General features: G+C 44.7%; 1 protein-coding gene across 5 annotated transcripts in view; it reads right to left on the reverse strand.

Moving 5' to 3' along the window:
* Positions 1 to 286: 286 nt before the first annotated feature.
* stard13a (StAR related lipid transfer domain containing 13a) overlaps positions 287 to 27,875 on the reverse strand; it is a 61,265-nt gene continuing 33,676 nt past the window's right edge. For 3 of the 5 annotated variants that reach the window (XM_085798588.1, XM_085798587.1, XM_085798590.1), the window contains 13 exons: positions 14,649 to 14,720; positions 13,601 to 13,682; positions 11,446 to 11,509; positions 8,566 to 9,887; positions 7,472 to 7,642; positions 6,638 to 6,797; positions 6,319 to 6,517; positions 5,123 to 5,336; positions 4,657 to 4,771; positions 3,754 to 4,005; positions 3,026 to 3,243; positions 2,382 to 2,558; positions 287 to 2,291 (listed from right to left, as the gene is read on the reverse strand). In XM_085798588.1, coding sequence (XP_085654714.1) covers positions 2,174 to 2,291; positions 2,382 to 2,558; positions 3,026 to 3,243; positions 3,754 to 4,005; positions 4,657 to 4,771; positions 5,123 to 5,336; positions 6,319 to 6,517; positions 6,638 to 6,797; positions 7,472 to 7,642; positions 8,566 to 9,887; positions 11,446 to 11,509; positions 13,601 to 13,682; positions 14,649 to 14,720 — 3,164 coding nt within the window. In that variant the 3' untranslated portion in view covers positions 287 to 2,173. Of the gene's footprint in view, positions 2,292 to 2,381; positions 2,559 to 3,025; positions 3,244 to 3,753; positions 4,006 to 4,656; positions 4,772 to 5,122; positions 5,337 to 6,318; positions 6,518 to 6,637; positions 6,798 to 7,471; positions 7,643 to 8,565; positions 9,888 to 11,445; positions 11,510 to 13,600; positions 13,683 to 14,648; positions 14,721 to 16,732; positions 17,487 to 23,673; positions 24,648 to 27,875 lie in introns of those variants that run through there. The other 2 variants (XM_085798589.1, XM_085798591.1) reach the window with 2 other exon arrangements.

Genomic DNA, 27,875 nt, shown 5'->3' on the forward strand with positions numbered 1-27,875 from the left:
ATCCGAGCGGTGGTGGTTTTAGATTCCACCATTCGTCCACTGAAAGGACACGCAGAGTGAAAATGTCCTTTGGGAAAATCCCCTGATGCTTTGATGACTTTTCATTCACTCACTTATCTAAAAATATTTTCCATGGCATACTTTTCCACAATCATTCATGACCTTCAGACTCCAGCAGGGCAACAGCACCACTCTATGGACACCAGAGCACAGGACAAAGTGGGGGGAAAATATGATGTATTTACTGTGACACTGGAGGACATTTCAACAAACGGTAGACAGTGTTGAATTTTTTAGTTTTTTATTCTCTTGTTTTAGAAACAATGGTTCTATTTTCTGTCTCTTTGTCAGAAATAACCAAGCAGAAATCCACTACTCAGCTCGATTTGGAGCCTCTCCACACGGGGCACAGAGGGCTCATGTCAACATCTCTCACTCATCCTCTTGTCTTTTTGTCCTTCTCCTACACACACACACACGCACACACACACACACTCACACACACTCACACTCACGCCACAATGTTCTCCAGGAAACAGCATCCACACAGGATTTTAGTGGCAGTGTAGAGATACTGTATCATAGCAACACCATAGCAACGCTGCCTACAGCCGAAACAAAAAAACAAATAGCCAAGGCAGTGCCAAGGCGGAGCAAGCTTTAGTCTGCTATTGCTTAGGTATGATGCTGTGTGGAAAGTTCACATGTCAGCATATCAATATGATAGGAAGACCCTGAAAAGCTATGAAGTTTGATCTGCTGGCACAGAGAGCATCATGTACATATATATGTATATATATTTACATTACAGGCTGTACGTATATCTAAAACACAGATACACAGGTACATCCATGCACACACCCACACATGCAAAATTTCAAACATGCTTCCCAGAAGCAGTGAAATGGTCACATGTCTTAGACATTGTATAACATGACGGCAAAAAGAAAAAAAAGAAAAGCAACAATGATACAATATACAGAGATATACTGACAATAATAATTTTAAAGGAACATTTCATTTAGATAAGTTTAACACTGAAAATAGTGACAGAACTAAATTGACAGTGATATCCAACACAAAGTATCCATAACGCATTTATGGATCTATGGGGCATTCATGGACCCGATGAGTGTTTCCCCTTTTCTGTGATCCACATCCCTCTCTAGTTGTTTCTCCTGAAGCTAGTGCACTTTTCACAATGTTGTGCTGTCATGTACCCATAATGCACTGATCCTGGTCATTCCTGCAGACAGGGATTTGTGTCTTTACAGTATCTGTGGAGGGCTCGGCAGATTTGTGCTAATGTAGGTCAGGGAGGTCCAGTTTGCATGAGTTTATCAATAGATTAATCAATTAATAATTGTGTATACGATTAAATTGGCAGGTTGTGAAACAATTCATTCAGATCAGGAGCAAACACATCCTGGTTTTCAGGTCTATATTAAGAAACAGTTTCAATCGAACTGCTCATATATTCCAGACAGGCCACGTGGCGCTTTACAGTGATGGAGTTAATATTGATTTCTCAAAGTAATCCAAAGTAATACAAATCCAGGTATTCTTTTTAAATGTGAATAACTTCCATGCCAACTCAGATCACACACAGCCAACTACAAAATCAATAGTTATGTGTTAGGTAACCTATTACAATAACAACTAAAGTGATATCAAATGAAGGTGTTATAGATTAAATATTAACCCAACACAACAGCGACAGTCATGATCCAACCTGCTGATGCTGTCTGTTTCATTGCCTCATCTTTTTCTTTTTCTGTAAGATTTGTAGATGAGGATTTTGGAAGAATGGCCCAGAGCAATAAATACTGATGACGCTCCTTTCAATGATGCACATGGTAAGAGCAAATTATATGAAACATCAATGTCAAAGAAAATGAGTTGTTTCATATTTGGAAACTCACCCACATTTGTTCTATGGTACAAAAAAATGATTTTGGAAAATAAATACATATATATGTTGTCTATGCAGAAGTATCGGAATACATGACAAAAAGCATTTCTTTCTCTCTCTTCTGTGTGTGAATGACTGTAACTCTGTACAGCACGGTACAGTAATGATCAGTGTGGCTCAGCAGCATGAAAAGACACCAAAGTCTGTTGCCTGGATGAGTTCCCTCAGTGGGACCCAGGGTTAAAGCTTCGTTTCTGGGGTTCAGCTCTTGGCCTCAGTGCTGGTCTGATCGAGGGGATGGAACGAGGAGCGGATCCTCTGGGCCTCGTTCACACACAGGTGACCGAACGCCTTGTTGTACCATTCTGGAGACCTCCCCCTGTAGCAAGAAGAGGAAACATGATGCATCAATGATTACGATGTTGATTAAAAACCTTCACTGTGAGAGCACTTAGAAGTCGGCCCGCACCTGAGGTCCACTCTGGAGATGTGGGTGAGCCTGGTCCTTCCCATCCCACAGGGTTCGAGGAGGTACTGCGACTCCAGCACAACCCCCCTCACCGCCCCCATGCGCGGGCTGTCGTCATGTTCCACGGACACACACACTAGCGCGCACGAGCCTTTGCACAGGTCTGTACGCCACGATCTGAGGGGGTGTAGACACACAAAACAGAGTAGCTGTGGGTTTAGTCAGACATTTAATGTAGGAATATCAGAAACTGTTTGAAATTATGTTGATAATGATGCATTTCCTGATTAACCTACAAATAATTGGTCGATACCAACATATAAGGTGAGAAAACTTGAATTTACTCATTTAGGACCAATAAAAGCTGCAAAATTCTGTTTGAAAAAATGACCTTTTCAATGAATTGATTTACAAAATAGCCGCAGCTTCATTTTTAATGCAGTGTGACATTTTAGAATCATTCCTGTATTCGGGAAAACATTTAATCAGGTTGTTTTAATAGTCTGCTCCTCCTTCTTCTCATATATTAGTTGGGATTGATTGTAATTGCTCCCTGCATTTGAAATGCTATCCACGGCTCAGTAATGGTTAGATAACAGCTTTTACGCAGACAGCATTACGTGATAAATGTCAGTAATCCCCACCTCAGTACCACGTAGTCACAGCTGGGCTGAGGTGCCATGTTGCGGCAGGAGTACTGGTACACATCTGTCTGTTTGTCCAGCGTCTCCAGCACCTTCTCCTGCTGTAGCTCCACCTGCCACAGGGGGCGCTCCTTCAGCAGCCGCTGCAGCACCTCGCTGGGAGTTGCAGTCACCTCCACACCCACTCGCCACCGTCTCAGAGGGTTACCATCCCCGACCTTACACACAAACACATGCTGCATGTTAGATTCATCACAACAGGGTGTGTACAAACAGATGTAGTTGCTTGTTTTATCATGTATAAAATGAGGATGTAGGTAGGCGCACAGGAAGCTGAAAATATATTAAAAATTCAGATTATTTCAATTCTCATGCCTCAATGAACTACATACCTTTTTTTCAACTTTATTTTTATTGAACACCGCCACAGAAAAATACATTTCAGTTGTTACATTTTTTTTTTGTTAATATAAACATTCTGCTAGATCAATAAACAAGGACAGCAATGACAACGAAAAAGAGCAATTATCACAATTTTAGCACTGGTACTCAGGTTGATAGACTTTAACAGTATTCCAACCTCACCTAGCCCCATTCCTCACCCAACATTTCCAGCCACGGTGCCCATCTGTCCGCAAATTTTGTGTTTTGGAGTCTCAGCATAAAAGTTATTTTTTCCATAATGAAAATTCTCTTGACTACTGACTGCCATGTATCAAACTACATACCTTTTTAAATGCCAGCTCAGTGTGGTCAGTAGTTGAGCGAGACACCCAGCCTTTGCTCTTATCTCTGGCTTCTTTCAGCAGGTTCTGGACCAGGCTCTCCAGGTGTGCATGATAGGAGCCGTCCTCGTCCTCCTCTTCCTCGTCCTCGTCCACTTCCTCCTCGTGAGGCTTGCACAGCTCGTCCAGCGGGGGCACCATCAGCTCGGCCTCCATGTAAGAGTTGCGAGACTGCGTCACCATCTCCTCTGGGATCTGGGGGGAAAACAGCCAGAGGACGTGCATCGCATCACATCAGCTCAGGACTAAATATTACCACGTCTCAAACAGGAAATACACTTAAAAAAAACAAAGTGCAATCTAACTGGGTTTTCCATTCCCCGTTGCACAATACACTGAGACCAGTTCTTTCAAAAAAAAGTGGAACATTTTAATACCCAGTGTCCTCTGCCTTTGAAATATCACCATCCAACAAAAGCACTGGTCCCTTTTAATGTCTTACAGTAAGAGTACGTTAACAGTACAGTACAGTCTTGTTTGTCTGAAAACACTTCAAACCACATTAAAACACAAACACACATGGTAATCAAGCCTGTTTTCTTAGTCCCTAAAGAGGTTTTCACTGACAGCAGCAGTAAAAACACTGTACACGCTGACAGTCTCAAGGTAGTGATGATATACAGTTTTAGAAATGAGCTCAGACATAGTAATACAGCGTCCTTGGATAATAACAGCTCAGCAGGGGAAACGTCACCGGGCTTCATGTTATTTCTGTCTGTAAATTTCAGACATAAAGATGTGGTCTTATATTATTTCTTAGTCAACACGATGACTGTAGAATTTCTGTCAGTTTTCATATTTCGCTTTTATGGAAACAGAAAACAAAGAGCACTAAAGTGAACTGACCTGAAACAGACGCTGGCACTCAGTGATCATGTGGGACAGGCCCTGAGTGGCAGCCAGGTTCTCATTCAGGTCCTTCTGGTCGGGTCGGCCTGTGGTGTACTTCCTCTGGATTGACCTGGAGGAAGAGAATAATTCACTTACTGAGTGAAAGAACTTTTTAATTTCAATTATTTTCTACCCTATATATCACATGATATCATCATGGTGGCAAATTAGATAGAGGAACATACTGTATGTGGCCATAGTAATGACAGCTGCAGTTCCATTAGTTGACATAACTTGCACTACTACTATCATTATAAGTATAGTTTCTGGGCACAAATATAAAAAAAAGTCATGATGAAAGACAAAGGAATCAAAACAACTGTGCTGTTGAACACTTCTTCATTGACCGCGTCCTTGCAGGCTGCTATAGCGGGTTCATCTGCTCATAATATTAACAGACTTTGGTTTTTCAGATGCACACCTTGGTGACAGCGTCTCGTTCTTCAGTATGCTGAGGTGGAAGAGCGAGGGTCCCAGACAAACAGCCAGGTTCATCGCCGTCATCTGGTTCTCCTCCACCAAGGAGGTGACATCACGCAGGAAGCAGAGCAGCGTCTGCAGAACTTCCCTGTTTTCATCTGGCATCAACAAAATGGCCGCTCTGACGGCCTGCAGCCTCTGCTCCTTCGGGACGTCTAAAGAAAAGAATGATGGGTCAAGGAAAAGGTCACAATTCCCCATACAGTATACTGTATATATATTTACTTTTTTTCTTTGGCCAGTTCCCTATTATTTGACAGTTGTTATTTAATTATTCAAAGGGGACATATTATGGAAATATCACTTTTTGAAGATACTTTAACATATATGTGGGTGTTTGTCTTGCCTTCCGGCCCCCAAAATGTGAGAACTGACAAAAAATCTTAAATGTGCAGGCTCCCTAGGTTGAAATCCACGTGGTTTTAAGAGCTGTTCCCTCATATCTTCCAGTGATGTAACAAGGATTCGAATTTGCATAATCCCACCCCTACCTGGTACCAGTAGAAGGGGGGGGGGCAAGCAGTTCATTTGCATGTAAAGGGACAGGCACTGAAACCAGCCGTTGTGAACAGGGCTGTTTTGAGAGGATGAAAAGAGCTGTGATGTTTGATCCTTGAGGTAATTTGACCAAAGCATGTCACAGACATGTCTTTAAGACACTTAGGAACTATTTTAATTTGTGTAAAGGGGGCATAATATGTCTCCTTTAATGATATTAATCATTCAGTCACCAGATGCCCCAAAACCCAATATATGATGTTTTGTAGAGCATATATGCACATTATAAATATAAAATCATTTATATAGTAAGATTCTAAAATTCACATTGTATATCAGATTTGCTAAATGCATTACTGCATCATTAATTAGACACAAAAGCTGTTTGTTGAGCATTTCTTTCTCCTTTCTATACTCAGATTGAACCCTGCTTGGAATTTTAACTCGTGAGCTTAACATCAGTGTATTGGCTGGCTGTACCAACCCCTACATCCGAATGATCTCCTGGGCCTGAGTGCCTTAGGGAGGGCTGAGGCTCAGACTGAGGCGGATGACGTCAGCCAGTGTTGCAACAGCTTCAGTGTTTTTGTGCACGCGGTGACAACGTGTCACAGGATTCGCAGCTCTGAGGCAACTTACACTGGTAAATATGCAGGAAAGTTTCCCCCAGCTTGCTTGTTAGCAGAGGCTCAGGCAAGTCTCTGAAGAACTGTTTGACCATGTCGGCCACGTCATAAGCCGACTGGTCCTCGTAGCTCACGGAGTCGGGCGACAGCTCGCACTGCTGCCTCAGAGCCTGAATGCGAGACTTCACGCCGGATTTGCGGAACAATCCCACCTGAGAGAGAGGACAGCAAGTGGGGAGAGATGGGAAAAACACAAGGCTTTGTGTAAGCTGTCTCATATCTGAAATGTAAATAACCCAAATTTGCACCATGACAAAAAAATGTTTTCTAACCTGGTCTAGACAGTGTGTTCTGAGGTGGCAGAGGGCCTGCTGTAAACACAGAGGGAGCGGAAAACCACAACGCTGGACATGGACGATGAGGGGAACGCCAAACACACTCTTCTCTTTGTAGTCTGGCACCTTGATGCGCTTCATAAACTTGGGCACAGACCTGGGAGCGATAGACAAAAAACAATTAGGGAAGTGTGTGGGAGAAAAGAGCCTGAGCTTTCATTATCTCTCTCTTCATGGAGATCCTGGTCAACACAAGTTCCCTCGGGGCGTAATAAAAATGAACAGGACCGGTCGTTAACGACACAAGGATGTGCTTGTGTTTGCTGGTCACGGTGACTGGTGGTTTTTTGTAGATGTATTGACCGACACTGGCGCCTTTGATCAGTGAGTGTGTTCAAACTCGTGCTAAGTACGAGGATCAGTGCAGCACATGAAGCTGATGTTGTTTTCGTCTTTAACATGTTGATTGTACATGTGGCCCTCAACTCTGATGCACAGATGTAGGAACTAATAGAGCCCAGTGTGTTAGCTGCCACACTATCGCTGTAACAGAGCATATATTCCTTAGTTGGCAAGGATCATTGGAAATTATACAGTAAAAAGAAAGTTTGTTCATGTAATTAAAATGAGAATAAACTGAAAAAAATATAAAAGTGAGACTAGAGGTTTACAAAAACGGCTCCAGACACTTTCCATGTCAAAGCGTCTGACATCACATCTTGTAAAAATCCCTGAATATGAATTCATGCATAAAATATGAGTTAATAGCCAGTTTGCAGAGAAGAGGAGAAAAACACATGTGTGGCGGCGTGTGTGTGTGTGTGTGCCCACCATGTCCAGCCGTGTTTATTAGACATGGAGTATTTCTCCATGATGGCGGTGAGGCGGAGCAAGGAGAACTTCTGCAGCAGGCTGAGCTGGCCTGCTGATTGGCTGCTGATCTGCAGCGACGACGCCGGCTGGTTGAGATGATCGGAGGTTCTGAAGCTCGGCCATCGCAGACTGAGACGGAGAGAAGATTCATTCATGAAGAGCAGGAGACTGAGAGTGAATGTAAAAAGTCTGACCAGGTCAATGTGGTGTTTCATAGCTTCCTATCAGTGATAACGACACAGCAGTCAAACACTTGCTGCTAATTGTTGGGATCTGGGAACACATAAAGAAATCCAGCAGCTTCCCTGTTCATTTAAAGGATTATTGCTCATTTTTTGTGTTAAAGCAGAAGTAAGCGATATTTTTGTGTTAATATAAGTCTTAAATAGTTATATCTTCCGACAGCAATCACTTACATAGAGTGTTTGGACCGAAACACGGGTCTGTCAGTCACTCTGCTCTGCTCTGAGCCGAGGAGAAAACTTTTCCCGTATCCTACAAGTTTTATCCAATGAGGAGAGAGAACGGCATGAAGGGCTGTGTGCAGCCAAGAGATGCACCTGAATGTGGTGACGTAGGGACGAGGACTGTTATGGTGCGTTCAAGGCAACTCGCAACTCGTGTTTTTCCGACCTGTGAACTCGTACCAGTTCGATCTGGTACGAGTTCACGGGTCAGAATTTACGAGTGGCCGTTATAGTGACTTTCACAGGTAAAACAGGTCGGAAAAACACGAGTGGGTTGCCTGGAACGCTACAAAGTTGTAAGTTGTGACTTGAAGCTGTAATTTACGGTTTCAAAAGCCTGCCTGGAACACAGCATTAGCCAAAACGACCGGACCACTTACTTCTGCTTTAATTTCAAATAGAGTCTGACAGCTTGTTTCTTGCCGTTTTAGACCCTGCTGTGCTGGTGAACACTCTGAACACTCTGAGCTCTCTGTGATGACTTTAGTGGGTACAATCTTTTCATAACCTATAAAAAGGGGCCAAAACTATGAAAACAACAGCCATATTCTAATAAAACCCAGATAATCTGTGCCCGCTGCTCACCGTGGTCTTGTCAGCGACGCTCCGACTCCAGAGTCCCTCCTCTCCCGACTGGTCCCTGTTGAGTCGGTGTCGTTCAAGGAGACTCCGTCCCTCTCTCCTTCGCTGGGGGTGGTCCTGCCCTCCCCTTCCTCCTCGCCCTCCCCCGTCTCGCCCTCGGGCAGCACGCTGCGGCTCCAGTGGTCCACTATTTGTTGCAGGCCGCTGACGTGCTGGATGATGTCGTCCAGGTGAGGGAACAGGTTGTCCTCTTTCTCCAGGTCCAGCAGGTCTCCGGTGCTGGCGTACAGGTGCGAGCCCGGCACGTTGTCGTAGACGCTCACCCTGCTGCCGCGCGGCGCCCCGGGACAGGGGGGCTTGGAAAGGGGTTTGGCGGCCCAGGGCGCGCCCAGGCCGTTGTTGGGCGGAGAGGTCTGGGCCTGGGTCTGAGGGCCGTTGTTCCTGTCCCCGGGGGAAGGAGCCAGGCTCTCTATGGATAGCGCTTTTGGGAAGGTGCCTGGTTTATGGTCTTTGGGGATGTGAATGAGGAGGTTTTCATATGAGTGGAACTGGTTCCTGCCAAACTGGCCCTGCCCCTCGGTCCTCTTGCCCTGAGAGGGCAGCTCCATGTCCTCCAGATACATGCTGCTCCTCTTGCTGGCAGTGCGGGGTTTTGTACACACGGCCGCCTTGACGCTGAGCGCCGCCGTCTCACTGCCGGGGCTCACGCTCACCATGGACTGCTCTTTACAGTCGGTGGCGAGGCCGACAGGAGACGTGTCGCCGTCAGTTTGGTGGTTGTGCTTAGGGCTTTGCTCTAATTGGCTGATGGGAGTGCACTGGAGCATCTGCAGTGCCTGAGGCTCCTCCCCCTGTAAGACCGGCCCGCTGATGACCAGCGGCGGCCTGCGATTGGAGCTTTTCCGCCTCGTCGATGGTCCCCAGGTGCGCATCATCTCCATTCGACGCAGGAACTCCTTGGCTTTGCTCCGCCCGCCTTGCCCATGGCGGCCGCTCTTGATCGGCAGCGAGTTGTAATGAGGGAGGTCCCTGGGCGGTTGGTAGGAAGCGGAAAGCGACGCCATAGATATGGAGTCGGGCATGGCGGAGGCCGAGTCCTCGCTGTGCAAGGAGGAGATCTCAGTGATCTCCTGCTCGCTCAGGTCCGTCAGCACGCTCTCGCTGCTCACCGTGCTGCGCAGCCCCTCCTCGCCCTGACCCGTCGGGCTGCTCTCATTGGTGCTGTCCAACAGGAAGTCTTGTAGACGAGACCAGCGCCGGCTGCTCCACTCGAACGTCCAACGTTTGCTGATGGCCAACGGGTCATCTTCATCAGAGTCGTCACCCTGTGTAAAGGATAAACAAAGTATCAGGTACACAGCCTTCAAATTACAACTGAGTGTTCAAGAGGAAAAATAATGACGCGTGACGCCCTTCTTCTCTTTTACCTCTGGTTCATTTAAGATGTACACCCAGTAAATCAAGGTAAACACATGGGATGACAGATTGATTCATTGGACCTATTTGGTGTCCAGCCCTTCATCAGCACTTCAAGTGAAGTACAAGCATTCTTCAAAGTCTCACATCATGATGTCTGGATAGGAATGGCATATTCTTTTAAATGTAACATTGGCAAATTATATATACAGTGTTTTAGATATCATGTTTTGCAGATAGTCCAAAGCTTTAGTAAGTTTTTAGTAAGTAAGTAAGTTTAATTTATATAGCACTTTTCATAGATAAAATCACAAAGTGCTTTACAACAAGGGTAAAATGCAACATGCAGTATGTGTATGTTAGTCAATAGGTAATAGAACAATGTTACAATGTTAAAGGGATAGTTCAACATTTTGGCAAATTGGCCCATTGCCATGATCCCTATAGTCTTAGCAGTAGGTTTGTTACCTTAAATTGTCAGTGCAAGCTATTTTGAGAACGGCGGAGCAGAGCCGCAAGCTGCTCAGAGCTACGCTACAGAGGCTCATGGGATTTCTTGGTTTCCCTCTTCAAACTCATCAAATACACAATCCAACCACTCCAAAACCGCTCTGGTGGACAAGTTGTGACCTGCACATTCACCACGCTATGAGATAATAACGGAACGTTACAACACTGAATTGTTTTTGAGGGAAATTCATGCAAAACCGCTGATGCGCGTTCCTGTCAGGGACAGGTTTTTCTGCAAGCAGTCTCTGCATTTACCTTGAAAACAACGCTGTCTCGTAACGTTCTGTTATTATTTCATAGCGTGGTGAATGTGCAGGTCACAACTTGTCAACCAGAGCGTTTTGATTATTGTATTTGATGAGTTTGATGGGGGAAACCAAGAAATACCATTAGCTTCCGTAGCGTAGCTCTGAGCAGCTCACGGCTCTGCTCCGCCGTTCTAAAAATAGCTTGCAACCTACTCCTGAAACTATTGGGATTATGTCTGATTTTATGTAATTTACAGCAATTTTCATTATATTTGCAATATCTGTGATATTCCTCATATATTTGATGCATCATTGTCTGTGTGTGTTTGTATTCATTCAGTTTTCACTGAATGCTTTATGAATTGTTAATTGTCTTGAGCTGTGTATCCCGTGTGGTTGGATGGTTAACCACACCTGTCATCATTCCCGCTGGTTATTATATTTATGGCTGCGAGGGCCTTTTTGAACCAGTGTGCTGCCATTGTTCTTAGTTTGGATAACAACAGATTCACATGGAGACTTCCCACTGAGGAACACGGATTTTGCAATGGCAACGTACTAATCAACTACTGTGTATAATGAGTAATGAGCTAAAATCATCCACAGAGATAAAACAGATGTGAAAATCTGTCCCATCATGACAACGGGCTTCTCAGAAATGTCGTGTCAAACCAAAAGAGATGTAGAGTAAATAAAGACGTTGGCTTACTTTCTTCTTGGGGTGGCTGACATCCAGTTTCATGGAGGCACACTTGTTCAGAGTATTGAGACGCCTGTAACACACACACAAACACATATACATACACAGAATCAATCAATAATTCTACAGCTGATAGATTAGATATGTGCTCTCTGTTGTATTCTGCTTCTCACTTTCTCCTCTCTGCCTTTTCACCACCTCTTCCTCCTCCTCCTCCTCTCTTCTCTCAGACAGATTCCTCCAATTCCCCTGTTTGATCTTCTTTTCTGTCTGTCTCTCCCTATCTTCCCACCCTGCCCTTCTCTTCCCATCCTTCTGCCTTTTCTCCCCCCTCATTCCTCCTTCTCCCTCTCCAGCATCACTCTACTGGGACTGTTGAAATGCAGCCCCCCCTCCCCACTTTCTTCCCTCCTCCCTTCATCTGTCACCCATTCCCGCCTCCCCCCTTTAACTTCTTATACTCTGGAGTGCTGAGGGGGGGAGAAACCTCCTCCCTGCGTTCTGCACCCATCCTTCCCACCCACTTTCTCCCCCCTTTTCCTGCAACTGAGCAGCAGCTGGATCGGAGGGTGGTGTCTGTGCTGGTGTCTTTCATGATGGGATCATTAAAAACATGTTTTGGGCCTTGTGGCCTCTGTCGCTGGAAATCTCTCAGCCTACGTTTGCACACTGTTTACATCCGCTGTCTTCTCGCACTGACTGGCAGACGGGGAATTGCTTGTTGCTGAACCAGAAAAAAACGCCAATAGGAAGCACAGGGCTGTCATATCAACTGCCTTTGTTGCTGGAAGTAACATTTGAGTTGTAAAATACACAGAGGGAGCCGCTGTAGTTTCCACACCCTGTGTTTCTGCTGCAGGATGGCACAAACAATACTTACAAGACGGCACATATATTCATACAGATTTAGAAGTCTGTGCTCCGTACACTGTGTGTTTCTTCAAACACAAGTGGCTACATAATCGAAAATCTAAACAATTCTGAAAAAAGTAATGTGAATGTAACGAGTGGTGTGTTTTTATTGTGTTTTACAGCTCTAGAAGACACGTCTCAGGGGGACTGGTGTGTATTCTCTTGCAATATAGCTGTCAGGAATCACTAACGTCGTAATTACCACACCCTCCCCTATCAGAGACGTTGGGAAAGTGGGGGGGAAGTGTTGAGAGACGGAAAAAGATATGAGTGGGGAGGGGAGGGGCGTGTTGGGGTGCACATGGGGGAAAACTTCAATGAGGAGGAGAATAGGAGATGTGAAACAGAGAGATCATAGAAGTGTGCAGAGGCACTTAAAAAGGCACACACAAAGCCATCTGGGGGAATACAGTGGCATCCCCTCACTCACTGCTTCACCCTCACCCCACCCCCTCCCCTTTTTTCACTTTGCCCCCTGAGGGTCTCCTCTCTTTGAATGGGAGATCAGAGCGTGGCGGTGGGGAGGGGAGGTGACCAGATCAAAGGCCGTGTGTGTCTGAGCAGGAGACAGGGGTGGGGAGTTCGTTAAGGGTCGGGGTCAGACGTCTAATGATTAGCGGTTAGCACCGGGCCGCGGGGACGGGGCAGGGAGCAGAGCCTGGGGGGCTACACAAGGATTCTGGGATGAGTTGTTGACTGGTGTTAAATGGGATCTGCATGTGTCTGGTTGGAGTGTGTGAGTGTACAGTATGAACATTAGGGGTGTGCCAAAAAATCAATTCACATAAGAATCGCAATTCTCATTTAATACGATTCAGAATCGATATAAAATGTCCCAAAATCGATTTTAAAAAATAAAAAAATGAAACAAACCAACTGGCTGTCGGCCTCCATTTCCTTAGAATTTAAAAGGCAGCATGTTTAACTGCACATTTTTTTAAATAAAGAGGCACTTTTAATTATGTTACTTAAACAATATGTGATATTACTTTTATGCAACAGTTTCAACAATTCCATCTAAGCAAGGATACATGTTTAAAACTCAATAAATGTGAAAAAGACACTGGAGTAGATCATGAGGATCCTTTGCACACCGACTGACTGAAGCAGAAATCATTATGAATCAAATCGTTTTCAATCGAAAATCGATTTTGAATCGAAAATCGATTTTGAATCGAATCGTAGCCCCAAAAATCAGAATCGAATCGAATAGTAAAAGATTCCCAGCCCTAATGAATATATCTGTCCTTACCGACACAGAGGCTCCACCAGGTCTCGGTCCAAGAAGTCATGGTCCTTTTTCACTGAGGGGATATCAATGGGAAACTGGGAATCTGTGGGAAAGTATCAGAGAGGATCAATGTAGAGATGTTGAAGTGTGTGGCACTGCAACAGTAAACACCTGTCATCTGAGGTTTCAGAAAACACACACACAGACACCCAGAAATAACTTGGTTCTCCACACAATGCCAAAATGACTCAAGACTTTTATTTTGGTGACTCTGTGTGTGCGGTGGCAGACTGCAGGCATCATGTGCTCCCTGGAGCCGCCACACAGTCCCAGAGGCCGGCATCCATAACCCAACATTACTGGAACTCACAGCGTTTGTCAGAGGAGTGCAGTGTGTGTGTGTGTGTGTGTGTGTGTGTGTTCTGCTAAAGAAGGACCGCTAGATTTTAAGAGCCACTTCTTAGATGACTGGGGCCATTTCCTGTTTGTGTCTCCATTGTACGAGGCTTGATGATCATCACATGAATAAATGCCTGCAGGTTTTCCCAGAAAGTTGAAAAGCGGGCATGATCGAAGAAAGGAAGGAGGAAGGGAGAGTGAGAAAATGCAAGCTTTGATGGCGAGATGATGGACGGAGAAGTGTGGGCGAGTCGAGGAAAGGGTAGAGGGAGAAAGGTGGAGGAGAGAAGAGAGAAAAAGAATCTGTGAGAGTCCCAGCAGTGATAACAAGGCCTTTCCCATGACCCCTCCCCTCTGGACAGGAACTAGAGCCTGGAAATAGAAACCAGTGGCCCAGAAGACGAGGATATGTAGATGGAGGAATTGCAGAAGGAGAGAGAGAGAGAGAGAGAGAGAGAGAGAGAGAGAGAGAGAGAGAGAGATGATGGAAAAAATAAGACAAAGAGAAAACTGGAAACAGAAGGGAAGAAAAGAAGAAAAATGAAGAGGCGAGTGTTTGTGTGAACCAAGGCAGCTGGGTAAATTCTGGACTTTGGCTACTGTGTTTGTGTGTGTGTGTGTGTGTGTGTGTGTGTGTGTGTGTGTGTGTGTGTGTGTGTGTGTGTTTTACCTTCATAGAGCTGAGCGTACTGTGGAAATCCCGCCGCTCTGAGCCAATCACAAGCCTCCTTCGCCTCAATCTCTGTAAATCAAGAATAAAGCAGCAGAGGAACGTTGATTACACACAGATTAGAACCATTTGATTTGGCATTCATGGTTTTACTGTGTAGTAGGAAATCTGAAAACAGTTAAGAGTAATGGGGCAAATATCACATCATCATCATCATCATCATCATGTTAGTGGAGGAAAGTCCCACATTATTGAATTTCCCTCTGGGAATTCCACTGGGCTGATGTCTTCTCTATGTCCAGCTTGACGAGCTGCGTTAATTATTTGCTCTCCGAAATATAAATAAATTAAGACTGAAATGAAGAGCATAACATTGCATCTGTCTGTTTTCCTTTTTCTTTTTCTTTTTTTTTTGCATACGGGGGAGGAACATCTGAGAGAATTAAATATTCCTATGGGAATTTACTGGAATGATGGGATTGGAAAAACTGGACGCCAGCCAGGGAGGGATGTGCATAATCCTGAGAGGACAAAGGAAACAGTTTACACAGTTTAACAAGAAATATCCTGTACTTTCAAACAATATCCACGGAGATGAAGCGGCAGCCAGGTTTCAGCTGTTATTGCATAAATTTAAGAGGCCTTTACACATGGCACCACACCCCATTAGGCGCTGCCGCCAGCATTACGAGACGTTTTACAGGCATTTGTTTTACTACTTTTTTCCGCTTGCATATGTATCGCTCAGACTGCTAAACTGGCAGCTCTCAAACATGCGTGTGTGTGTGTGTGTGTGTGTGTTTTCTTTATGAGCAGACACTGCTCTTGCTCTGTGCCTACCAAGACATACAGTATGAGTCATCTTGCATCAGTGTAAATATAACACACACATAGTATACATCTATTTTCACAATCAATCTCCACACATACAATACAAACTTATATGTTAAAGAGGAACTGAACCAGTGGAAGAGAGAGAAGAGCAGCGACAGTGGCTGTAAGATCAGCTCTGCTCCAAAGCTGCTAATTATGTCTCTCTGGCAAGGTCATCAAAAATAACACAGTAATATCAGTCTCACTAACTAGAATAGCACTCAGAGGAGCGCACAGCCCTCCACCAAGGCCAAACAATCCTACACAGTCTGTCAGATCCAGATTATTATCTGGATCTGCACTAATAATAAAAGACACCAACACCATTAATGTTTGATTCTTTTTTACACCAAGACCCTTAACTAATATTATTTCCTGAGAAACCAATGAAAATGTTACAAAAAATGTTCCATCTCGCTGTTAAATATGTGAAATAATTCCTTTACTCTGAAACCTTATGGGTTCTTCCTCAACTGAATTTTCACGTGCTTATAGCTGAGCTCTTTTTAAGAACTTAAAACTTTATCTATTTTCTTTTATTTACTTTTATGCTCTTGCTCTTGCTTTTAACTCTGTTTTTTGTGTTTGTTTTTATTCTGTTTTATGCTTCTCTTTTTAAAAAAAAAAGTTTCGTCTTTATGTAAAGCACATTGAGTTGCCTTGGTATGAAATGCGCTATATAAATAAAGATGCCTGCCTGCCTGCCTGAATAAAATAAACCCATCCATTCATCAGGTTTGGTGCGAAGTAGTTCAGCGCTTTGACAAACACACAAACATAATGCAGATGAAAACACAAGCTCTACAGGGGTTAAAAAACCAAAAAGACCACCAGTAGCAACATCAATCCTTCAACCACCGCTCTTATCTCATCCACCTTTCAAAGCCCCACACACTCACTCTCAGTCGTCCCATTCATTTGTGTGGAGGTGCCTGCAGCCACTGTGACGGGGCACCGCAGAAAACACAGGGACAAAGTTCAGCATGGCAGTAAAAAATCCTCCGTCCTCACCATCAGAGATGAGAACGGTCACAGGAAATGATCCTGTCACCGCAATCCGGCAATTACGTTCCCTCTCCCAACATTCTCAGCATAGCTCCTCTCTCTAAATCACATATGAGGCAACACATGGTTGGGGGAAAAAAAAAACCTTTCTGTAACACTCTGAAAATAGACAAGAGAGAGACGGACAAACTCCACTGAAAACTTACTTGAAGCCTTCATGGTGCGGGCGATGACATGCTGCTATTTCTCTCTCCTTTTACTCAGAATGAAGTTTCCTCTCAGTCCCATGGCACATCCATTCACTACCATCCAGCTTTCCATCAAGTGGCAACTTTCTGAGCTTTCCTTCCTCGCCGCCTTTCCAACCCCTTGTGTTTACAACTCTGCCTCCCTCCACCAGCCTGCCCCATGCAGGTTTTCTCTTCCCTCTAATTTGCTCCTCAGCCTCCTCTCTCGCACTTTCAGCTTTGTTAGGATCCACGTACAATATCTCTCTATTTTTACAACTCCTCTCCTCGCTCTACTTCTTACTCTCTTGCCTTTTCCGTCGTATTCCTTCCTGTGTGCATTTCTTTCTACATCCTGAATGTTTTCTTTATGTCACTCCTTTCTCTTAACCTCGTCTTTCTCTAAACAAGAACCCTCCCTCACACATTTTCCTTAATCCATCCGTCGCCTTGGCGTCTTCCTCTGACACCTTCTCATCCTTCCTTCCAGTCTGATCCGACAGGACTTCACATCTTCTGTGAGAGCAGCTATTGCCACATCAAACCCACGGAGGAAATGGCTCATTTCAGCTGGCGTTTGCATCAGCCAGCCCCTCCACCCCCACCCCGAGGTCACAGACTTGAGGACTGCCGGACGCTATAACTTCGCATGTCAGCTGAGCCGCTGGCAAGCCTATAGCATGAAGACTCTGACCTCGCACTCTTTACTGTACAGCAGCACTGCAGGAACCAGCAGTGTGAACACACACACACACCGGCGCAGACATTTAGCACAGTCCAGATGTTGCCCCCAGTGAGTCAGAGAGAATGCAGAAAGGATGAGACAGGCAGACAGCTGGGGCGGGGAGGGCAGTAGAGATGGACAGACCCTGTGAGAAAACCGCAGGGAGGAAGACATACCACAGCAACAGCAGCAGCAGCAGCTTATTTACTGAAGAGCAGAGTGAGATTTGAAAGATGTCTCTTTTTATGGGTGGGGGAAACCAGTTCTTTCTTAAATCCTGATTATTCCAGATGAAACACATCAGTCAAGTTGCACAGGTTGACGTGTTCCTCCACTACAGAGAACGCAGGAGCTGGAGTTTATTTTCAGCCGATCCCACACACAAGGTTGTGGTGCCGTCAAGTCAACAAATGCGCGGTCTATTCCTGTTTGAGGAAGGTTTGCTAAAAACTGCAGCACTACAACTGCTTTAGAAAGTGAGAAGCTATATTCATGACTAGCTTTTGAGAGTTTTCTTGGCTGGACTGAAATGCAGACAATCCGAGGCAGGAAGGTGTCTTTGTTAATAAAAAAAAAAGTCCAAACACAGGAGTCACAGCTGGTGGAAACTACACAGATATTTAGTTAAACGAGGAAACCCAAAAACAAAGAGGATGCTAGGAAACATCAAATTCCCAAACTCAAGTTCAACAGAGAAAAAAAGAGTGTGAACTGAGGGACAGAGAGTAAAATACATGAGGGTGTAAGGCACAGGTGAAACACATAAGGGCGGGGCAGGACTGTATGAGGAGGGAAACGGGACAAAGACAGGAAGTAAAATAACCACAAGACACACAAAGGAAGCGATTACAAAATAAAACAGGAAATGAAACAAATCGCCAACGACATGAGTCAAAACCAATTTGAAGCGGTCCAAACATAAATTGTCCATCAGGGCGAACCGTAACTATTTGTTGTCTTTAGAAGGAAGCGGTGGCCTGCAGACGGACTGGGCGAGGTAACAACTATTCAAAACTACAGTGTTGGTTTTGACCTTTTCATTGGATTTGTTGACAAAAGCCTCGTCTAAACTGGGAATCGGAGCGCACCAAACATTTCTGTAATCTAACGCACTGTTTATGATCCAAGATTTTACAGTTACAGCATCCTAAATTACTGAGTCACCACCGCAGTAGTTTTTCATCTGAGCTTGTTTGCAAGCTTTTAAAACCATTGTCTACCCCTCTGGGTTCTTCTGTACAGTATTACCTACATATAGTGACAGCCAGGAATACATGTAAAGTAAAAGCTGCAGTAAATCTCCATAGTTCTGTTCTGTTTGTCTTCATTAAACTGCATTGTTGTTTTTTGTGCTGCAGTGAAAATACTAAATTCAGTCCTGATCATTAATGCATTTTGCATAGTATATACTACATAGGAACCTCAATACTCTCTATCCACAAACTGCATTGACACCAACTTAACTAGTGATGCATTCAAAACTAATTGCTACATACAAAGCCATTGTAAAGTTTTTAAAAAATATTTAAAAAGCACAAAGTTGCGCACTCCATCACAGTGTTTGTTCCTGTGGTATTGGCAATACATCTTTGTGTTTGTGCACGACGGTGCCAAGCAGCAGAGCTCCTGTCAACGTGGGAACAAAGCGCTGCTATTCATCTGTGTAGAATTTAATCAAGAGATTAATTAGTACACAAACAAGTTATTAGTGGTTCAACAAAACACACCAATGCTGCGCACAGTCAGGCGGAGCTAATCCAAGATGCCTACCGTGCTTTTCCTTCAGTCTACTCCATGTCGCTGCGTTCCTGCAGCGCAGAATATATGACAACAGGCAGCGGGCCACTAGGACAACAGCAGGGTAGGTAGACAGATGGTATGTGTGTGTGTGTGTGTGAGTGTGTGTGGGTGTGTGAATGTGGATGTCCATGTATGGGACAAAAGGGGCTGTAAGGCAATTCCTTGCATAACAGGGTGCCCACTATGTTACATAATACACCTAGTACAAGCACCCCAATGTCCTCACGGCCTGTTTTTGTCTCTGAAAGCTTTTGCCTTTGCCTCTATGTCCTCTAGCTTTCATTTTCATTCTTTCATTTCCTTTCATCCAGCAGCAGAAACCTTGACTTTCTAACAGCCTTTTCTCAGTCTCTTATGTCTGTGTAGTGCCGGGTCTCAAGAACCCTGAAGTGCCTTGCATGACATCAGTTCCTGCCCTGAATTTCCCAAGCGTCCAAAGCGGCATGTGAGCTAAGAACAGCAACAGGAAGTCTCTGGACTGAACATGTCAGTGGGACTCAGCTGGTACACTAATGAGCAGTAACACAGGAGAACCACACAGTCTTACAATGTTACATTTAAATGTAGCTCCGGTCAAAGTTAACTAGATAACCAGAGGACGTAAACATCATAAAGAAGAGACTAGAATAACTTAGTTTGTAAAGACTGCAGAGGCATGAACAGTCGTAGTGTCCCTACAGTACAACATTACACACACACATACAGTACACACAGGATGCTTGGAAAGCAGCCATATTCCCACATAAGCTAAAGCACTTAGTCCTTCATGTTTAAAGGTCATAAAGAAAAAAAAACTAGTGAAGAAGGCAGAGGAGGAGTGACGGGGGAGGGGAAGGGAGGGGGAGGAATATGTCTGTCCTGTCCTGTGTGGTTCCTCTGTGATGATGTTGAGTCCTGAGGAATGTACTGTAAAGCAGAATCGGTTCAGTGCAGGTCCAGGCACAGAGTCTCCTGCTCGTCACTGACTGAGGGCTGAACGGACCAGGATGTAACGTGACAGGTCCTGGCAGGACCGCGGTGAGTTAGCAGTTAGCCGTGGTTGTTAGGAGCACCGGGGTTATGATGAGCTACCACGCTGCAGTAAAAGGCTGGGATGTGATGTGATAGGAGGAGACTAGACTGGATGTGAGCGAGCCGTGGGTGTCGTTATGTCACCTTTTCTCCAGCAGATGGTGATAAAGCAGCATGTTGATGGCAACCTAATCTCACATTCGTGTCAAACTACTGTATGGATACAGGCTATGGTTACTATAGGCAGAGTGTGAAATGACTGTTTGTATGTTGCCACAACTTATTCCCTTTGTCTTTCAGTGATTTGAGCTGAATGGAAATCATTGAGTGCTTAGCCCCGGAGCAGCAGCAGTCGGTACACTTGTGGTCTGGCTGAGCACCAGTGGTTGTGGTGGTGAGCACGGCCATGAGTGATAGAGCAAGAGAACAGTCACTCAACGGAGTGGAAGTGGCTCATAAAGAAAAGCTTTCGTTCAATAAAAATTCAGACAGGTGACAAATGTTAAGATGTCTGAATAAACAAGCTGAATAAACCGTTGAGATAGACTCTGACTCTGTGGTGAGGAGGGTAAAAGTGAATTTCACAGTCGCCACCTATCAGTTCAAATGAAAGCATGAGGGAGATTTTGGGCCAAAGACAGTGCTCTCTATCACCATCAACATCAACACCAAAGAAGAAATACGCTTCAGAAACAGCATCAATAACGTCAAAAATGAGCCCTGCTTCCACACTATACACCAACTGCATATTCAGTACCAGTATATAAATGGATGTAAATACATACTAACAGAAAATGATGCAATGCTTTGCAGGTGCATGTCAATCAAGCAGAAACCTTTGAATTTGATTGAATAGTTGTATTTTTTCCACATTTAGGTTTACCACAGCAGGAAAAATAGTGAACTCTATTAACTAATATTCTGAATGCTTATATATAGATGAGCAGGTTTGTAAAGTTTAATGAAATTTATATCAAATCTCCTTTTCATACAAAATGTCTGCTGTGAAAATGGCCTGTTTTAATTCTTTGCAGCTGAGAGCAGCGCCTCCATTTCCTTTGTGCATTGCACCATGGGAAAATAGCATCCATCAACCGCACATAGACAATTCTTTTAAACATGAATTCTGCCTGTTTTTTTTTGTTTTTTTTACTTTTCCAGTGTGAACAGACCATGTATTGACAACCTGCTCCAATTGAATATTTGTTATGGATTTGGGAACCAGCAACTATAGGTCCCTTTCCACCAAAAGCTCCAGGAACTTTTTATTTTTTAAGAAGTTGGTATGTGCAGGAACTTTCCCCGGGGTAAAGCCTCTTCCTGCACATTGTGATTTTTCCACAGTGCGGCCAAGGAAAACCTGTTGGCAGCTTCAAGTTTGTTTGAACAAAAAACAAAAAAAAAACAGGTGTATATCACTGCTGTGGAAAACAACAGTATCCCTGACCAATCAGCCCAGTCACTACAGTCCAACTAGCTCTGAACTAAACTGAAAGCAGTTGTGATCACACTAACATATTGTCATCTTTTAAAGGGATAGTTCAACATTTTGGCAAATTGGCTCATTGCCATAATCCCTATAGTCATAGCAGTAGGTTTGTGCAGGTCACAACTTGTCCACAAGAGCATTTGGAGTTGTTTGATTGTGTATTTGATGAGTTTGATGAGGGAAACCAAGAAATCCCATTAGCCTCCGTAGTGTAGCTCTGAGCAGCTCGTGGCTCTGCTCCGCTGTTCTAAAAACAGTTTGCACCAACAATTAAAGGTAACAAACCTACTGCTTAGACTATAGGGATTGTGGCAATGGGCCAATTTGCCAAAAATGTTGAACTATACCTTTAAGTTGACTGGCAAATTTGTTCCATGACCTTTTGCTTATATAGGACAACCACCAAACTTTTGGAGTTATGTTTCTGGCCACCTCTTAGCTGTGATTCGGTCTCCATCATCCCCTGAGGGAGTCGTCAGGCTTCTTGGTGAAACGCTTCACTGTGTGCGCTGTTGAGCAGGTGGCTCACAGTGTAACTCCACGCAACGGTGTTAAATACGGCCATTGTGTGACTGTGATCGTAAATGCATTGACAACAGCTGCTTAAGGTCATCAGTTTGAGAGGCCACGTGAAGAGGACGTGAATCAAAAACTACTGCTTTTTGAGAAGAATCAGATGCAGGTTTTGTTAGGTCACTGAGTTCTTTTTTATTTAAGTCTGTCTGACAGTGGAGCAGCTGCTGAGACGTGGAATGCAACTGAGGAGTGTGTGTGTGTGTGCGTGCATGTGCGTGTGTGTGTAAGATAAAGAGAGACAGAGACAGAGACAGAGACAGAGACAGAGACAGAGACAGAGGGAGGATTGCAAGAAAAGAGGCAAGTGCAGGAGGCAGGGAGTGAAAGTTAAATGAAGTCAGACCATCACCCAAACGCAGCACAGGCATAAACTTGCTCCTCCATCCACATTCCTCACCTGCCATAACACTCAATGTCTCTCTCGCTCTCCAATTTATTAGCAGCGAGAGAAAATAAAAACCGCCTGACACAAGACTTGACATGCTCCTGCTGCTTCATCACACCAGAGTCATCAGAAACAAAAAACACACACGTTACCTGGTGTGTTTTTTTACGCACATGAACGTCACACCTGGAAAAAACCAGCGCGTATGGAGGAGACTAACTCTGGAGCAGCATGAAGCTGCTGCACTGAGTGTCAGGATGTTCTGTTTACTCCCCGGGAAACATGAGTCATGTGACAGGAAGTGGAGGAAGTTAGCATGGAATACAAAGCTGATGAGTTTGGAAGGAGAGACACAGACAAAAACAATAACACAGCAACACGGGCCTTCAGGGTTGGTTATCCCTGCTTTCAGGGTTATGAAAGACTGAATCTTCGAAAGGAGAAATGGCTCCATATGTCCTCACTGAGTAAAAGCAGAAGGACGAGTCGAGCTTCAGTGTGTAAGACTATGATGGAGCTGAAGATAGAGCGGCTGCCTCAAGAGTCACTCCTCTTAGAATATTAAATAATTATAAAATATTGAAATGAAATCAGACAGAATCTCACACGAACTCCCTTCCACTGTTTCAGCACACTTTCTTTATCAGCGCTTACATTGTTTGACTCTGCGCCCACATCTCTTCTCTATCTCTGACTGGACGAGGAGGTGAAGAGTTCAAAATCATCAACATAACTCAAGTTTCATCTCCCTCCTGTAAAAACAGCACATCTGGAGGGAGAAAACCACAGTGATGTGAACAAAACAACATCAGTTGATAACATCCTCCTCCTTTTCTTGACCCCAACAGGTCAAATTCAAGTCACTGTAAAACCACATCCATATTCCAACATTAGAACACATCACAACTCTGCCGTATCTCTGTCTACGTCTCTACCTTGTGCCAGCCTCCGCAGCAGCTGCTGGCGGGCAATGATGCGTGAGAGGCGCAGGGCCGAGCGCCGCAGAGGGGTGTCGCCCAGCCTCAGGTAGAAGTCCTGCCCGTCGGGGGTCATGGCCTCCAGGCAGGCCGTCTCGTTGGTGCTGTCTCCGTCGCTGCTGTCGCCCTTGCCGCTTTCGTCCATGCTGTCCGCGGTGTCATCGTTTTCCGCCCCCCTGCTGTCTGTCACGTCAGCAGGATGGTCCGTGCTCTCCTCAGCACCCACAGTGTCAGCGCTCTCCCAGTCCTCCATGACGGTTGGGCTTGCAGGGCGTTTGATTTTCCCGTTGATATCTTCATCTTTGGTTGGTCTTTCTGTTGCACTTGCATTGTCCTCAGTGTCCACATAGTTGTTTGCCGTCTCTTTGTTGCTGGAGGTGTTTAGCAGGTCTGCACCTCCACAGTGTGCTGCGCTGTCCAGATTCACCACATCATCCATAACCTGCACTCTGCTGCTGTCCACAGCCTCCATAACGTAACAGTGTAATCCTCGCTAACCTAGGAGCCGTCCTCCCTCTCGTCCTGATGACTTGTTGTGTGAGCACTCCTAGTGAATTCCTGCCTCTGACATGCCCTCACTGGAAGCCCAATCAGCTCCCCCACCCGCCTCCTCCCTCCGGCTCACCACAGTGAAACAAACACACAAGCCTCATCACACCACCTGACTCAGATGACCGACCTTCCCTCTCTCCCCCCCACGCACATGCACACACTCTCTAACACATGCTGACTTCTCAGCTGAGATGGGAGGAAGACTCACAAACTCTTGCTTCCACAAAGTCTTTCCTATGGTCACATGACCGGCGGCCAATGGCAGGAGAGCTGAGGGAGCAGTGGTCTGCTTCCTGAACTCCTGCCAAAGACACAATTTGGTACACGCCTGGGGCATATGTCTGTGTGTGTGTGTGTATGTGTGCGTGTTTGAGAGTGTGAGAAGGGGCATATCAGAGATGCGAGATGCGATCAGTGAAGGGATAGGCCGGGATAAGAAAAAAAAACACTGTCCCAGCGGCCATATCCTAATGTGAAGAGGGAAGGGGCAGAACAATAGAGAGTATGTGGGTGTGTGACTGTGCGCTGAGGAATGTATAGCTATTGTTGCTAATGCTGAGTAGGACTGTATAAGGCCATTGAGGAGTGTTCTCTAATCCACATCATCAAGTTCATACCACATGATATTTAACATAACTGATCCGGCACATACAGCCTACGCCACCCCCACCACAGGACTCAGACAGGAAACACATCCAACACAAACCTGTTGTAAAGCAGCTGCAGGAAGCAGAGCTGACTGCTGTCTGAATGCAACGTGTGGCTGAGCGTTGCCATACAGTAACCGAGTTAGTGGATAAACGTACGGAATGCGGCGAAGAGGAGGCAAAGTTCATATTTTGACCTAGTTTGGCAGGATGGTGATGTGCCAGGACCAGGACCAGAAGGCGTAGGGGGGTCATTTTAATTCGCTTTAGGGGTGTGATAGGCAGGGGGTAAGAGAGGGATGGGGTTGCACGTGAAAAGTAGGTCATGGTAAAGTCAATTTTAGGTCAGCACTCACTCACACACATACACACACACACACACACACACACACACACACACACACACACACACACACACACACACACACACACACACACACACACAGAGAAGCACACCTGATCTTACAGTAGAGAGGGTTTTTAGTCTGTAGGTCATAAGCTGTCAGAAAGCTGAGTGAACAATGTGAAATCTCAGAAACGCACATTAATCACATACACAGAGTCGAGCCCAGTCAAACAGAGTTAGTGAAGTTGTGAAATATTAAATCTGTAATTTGATTGGATTGGATTAGACTGCCCTCTGGAGGCTATCTCTGAGAAAAAAAAACATCAGCCTGGATACACTGACAAAATAAGGTGAAAGACTGCAGAGAGCTCTGAGCAAACATTAGCACTGCTGCAGGACACAGCAGGCTGGATCTGTGGAGTGATAGTGAGCTAAATAGATGTGTGTAAATGGACTGGCACAGGGCAGGGCTGTAGTAGGCACTCGGTAATATAATAACCATCACTACGTCTCAGTTACAGCCAGTCAAGACGGGGAGGAAACTGAAGAGTGGACTGAAAAAGCAGCTAAAGTTAACGTCCCTGCAGCACAATAGAGTTTGTTTATTGATGCCTCTCACAAAGATGTGAGCAGAAGTGAAGAAACAATTAGGAAAATGCTGCAGCTTTTATAGTGAAAAGTGCTTCATGACATTATTTATGACTCTAATGGAGCCAAACCTGAGCTCCACAGTCTGGTTTGTTTCTAATCTTCACTTCTGGTCATCTTCAATGTTTAAGCCTCAGACGTACAGCTATGATCCCAGGCTCAAAAGGTTAAAAAATAAATAAAACTTAAACTGTGACCAAGCAAAAATGAAATGAGTCATAAAAGTGTCATATTAAAATGTGTGTCCTCCTAATACACACACACACAGGATGATTTGCTTGCTAACACAGGTAAACATGTTTTGTGTTGGAGACACATGAGGATATTTATGTTTTTGAAACATTGCCAAAAGCTGAGCTAATGATGACACCTCCATTTATTGATACAGCCTTGAGATTATTTATGACAGCTTTACTCTGAATGCACTCATTACTAATAATAAGAAGTCATCTGTGATGGGCAGGAAGCCCTGAGACACCCAGCCCTGATAAGGACTCAATTATACACTCATTACTACTTTACTATGGCAGTGACAACTACATAATGAGAGAATGGATGCATCTGTTCTCTAACTATCCCAAACACACACACACACACACACACACTGAAGCAACTAAGACCCATAAATCCCACACGCAAAGGGAGCTGCGACCCCCACCTCTAACCTAAAAGTCAGCAGGATTACAACTAAACCCAGGTGCTATTGTGAACTCTCATTTCTCACACACGCGCACAAACACACAGGTGATTGAATGGAGCTATAAACGTAATCAGATCAACTTGGCCACAGAGCCAGTTTCAGCAGTCATCATCATCATCATCATCATCATCATCAAGACCCTGATCTGTCCATCTGTGTCCACCACAGCATCTCACATTGTTTCTAACATGTTTTCTTTCCCTGCCTTAGCTCTCTGCTGTGTGAGCTGTTGTCTGTTTGTTATTGTCTCTTCCTGTCACTTTTTTTTTGTTTCCTCTTCATTTGATTTTGTTATGTTGCAAAAAAAGAAAAAAAACAACTTGATGGGAGAAATCTCCAGCTCATTAACACGTTTCTCCTTGAATCAGGGATGACAAATAAACACATAAATCCAACAGCTTCAAACTAAAAACATCTGTCCTGACCCTCAGCGTGAATATTTTCCATTTTGCTTTCACAAATCCATAGTTGTTCAAAGCTGAACACCAGCATAACGGTAAGGCCAGATGTGCACATTTTAAGGATCCCCCCTAAGCCCCCCCTTTCTCCAAATCTGATCCAGACAGATGTGAACTGTGTGCCTTGTGAGCTGATGGGTTAAGCAGTGGGGTGAAGGGGGGAGGGGGAGGGGGGAGGTGCTGTGGGGGTTTAAGGGGGTTTTGGGCTCTGGCTGGAGGACAGGATAAAGGGGGTGAGAAATAAGGGGAAAGAGGATTAGTGGGGCAGCAGGTGTTCTCAGATGCTCCATTTTCTCTTATTAATCGCCAAAGCAATATTCATCACACTTAGTAATTACCCATCATGCAATGGTTAAAACAGTCTTTAGGTATGGCTATAGCATTTCCAGACTGATCCCATACTGTGCTGTGATAGGTCCCGCAGGCGCAGCGGCTCTGACCGACATATCGTGGCCTGTAGGTTTATAGTAGGGATGTCCCGATCACATTTTTTTGCCCCCGAGTCCGAGTCCGAGTCATTTGATTTTGAGTATCTGCCGATACCGAGTCCCGATCCGATACTTTGGCAATGCAGTAAAGTTTTTAATGTAGATCAACTGTATCATCCCACTATTTTTCTGTTGTTTGTGCTCTACTAGGGATGTAACAATATCACAATCTCACAATAATACTCTACCTCAATAACAAGCCCATGACATTTATTGCAGTATTGTAAGACATGCCATGATATCAAACTCTCAATGTATATTAGCACAGTAGCTCCACAGTATAATATTAATGCCGTTATCCATAAGTCAACAACAAGAACA

Source organism: Trachurus japonicus, chromosome 14 (assembly GCF_045865225.1).
Source record: "Trachurus japonicus isolate A0001 chromosome 14, Traja_1.0".
Classification (NCBI taxonomy): Eukaryota; Metazoa; Chordata; class Actinopteri; order Carangiformes; family Carangidae; genus Trachurus; species Trachurus japonicus.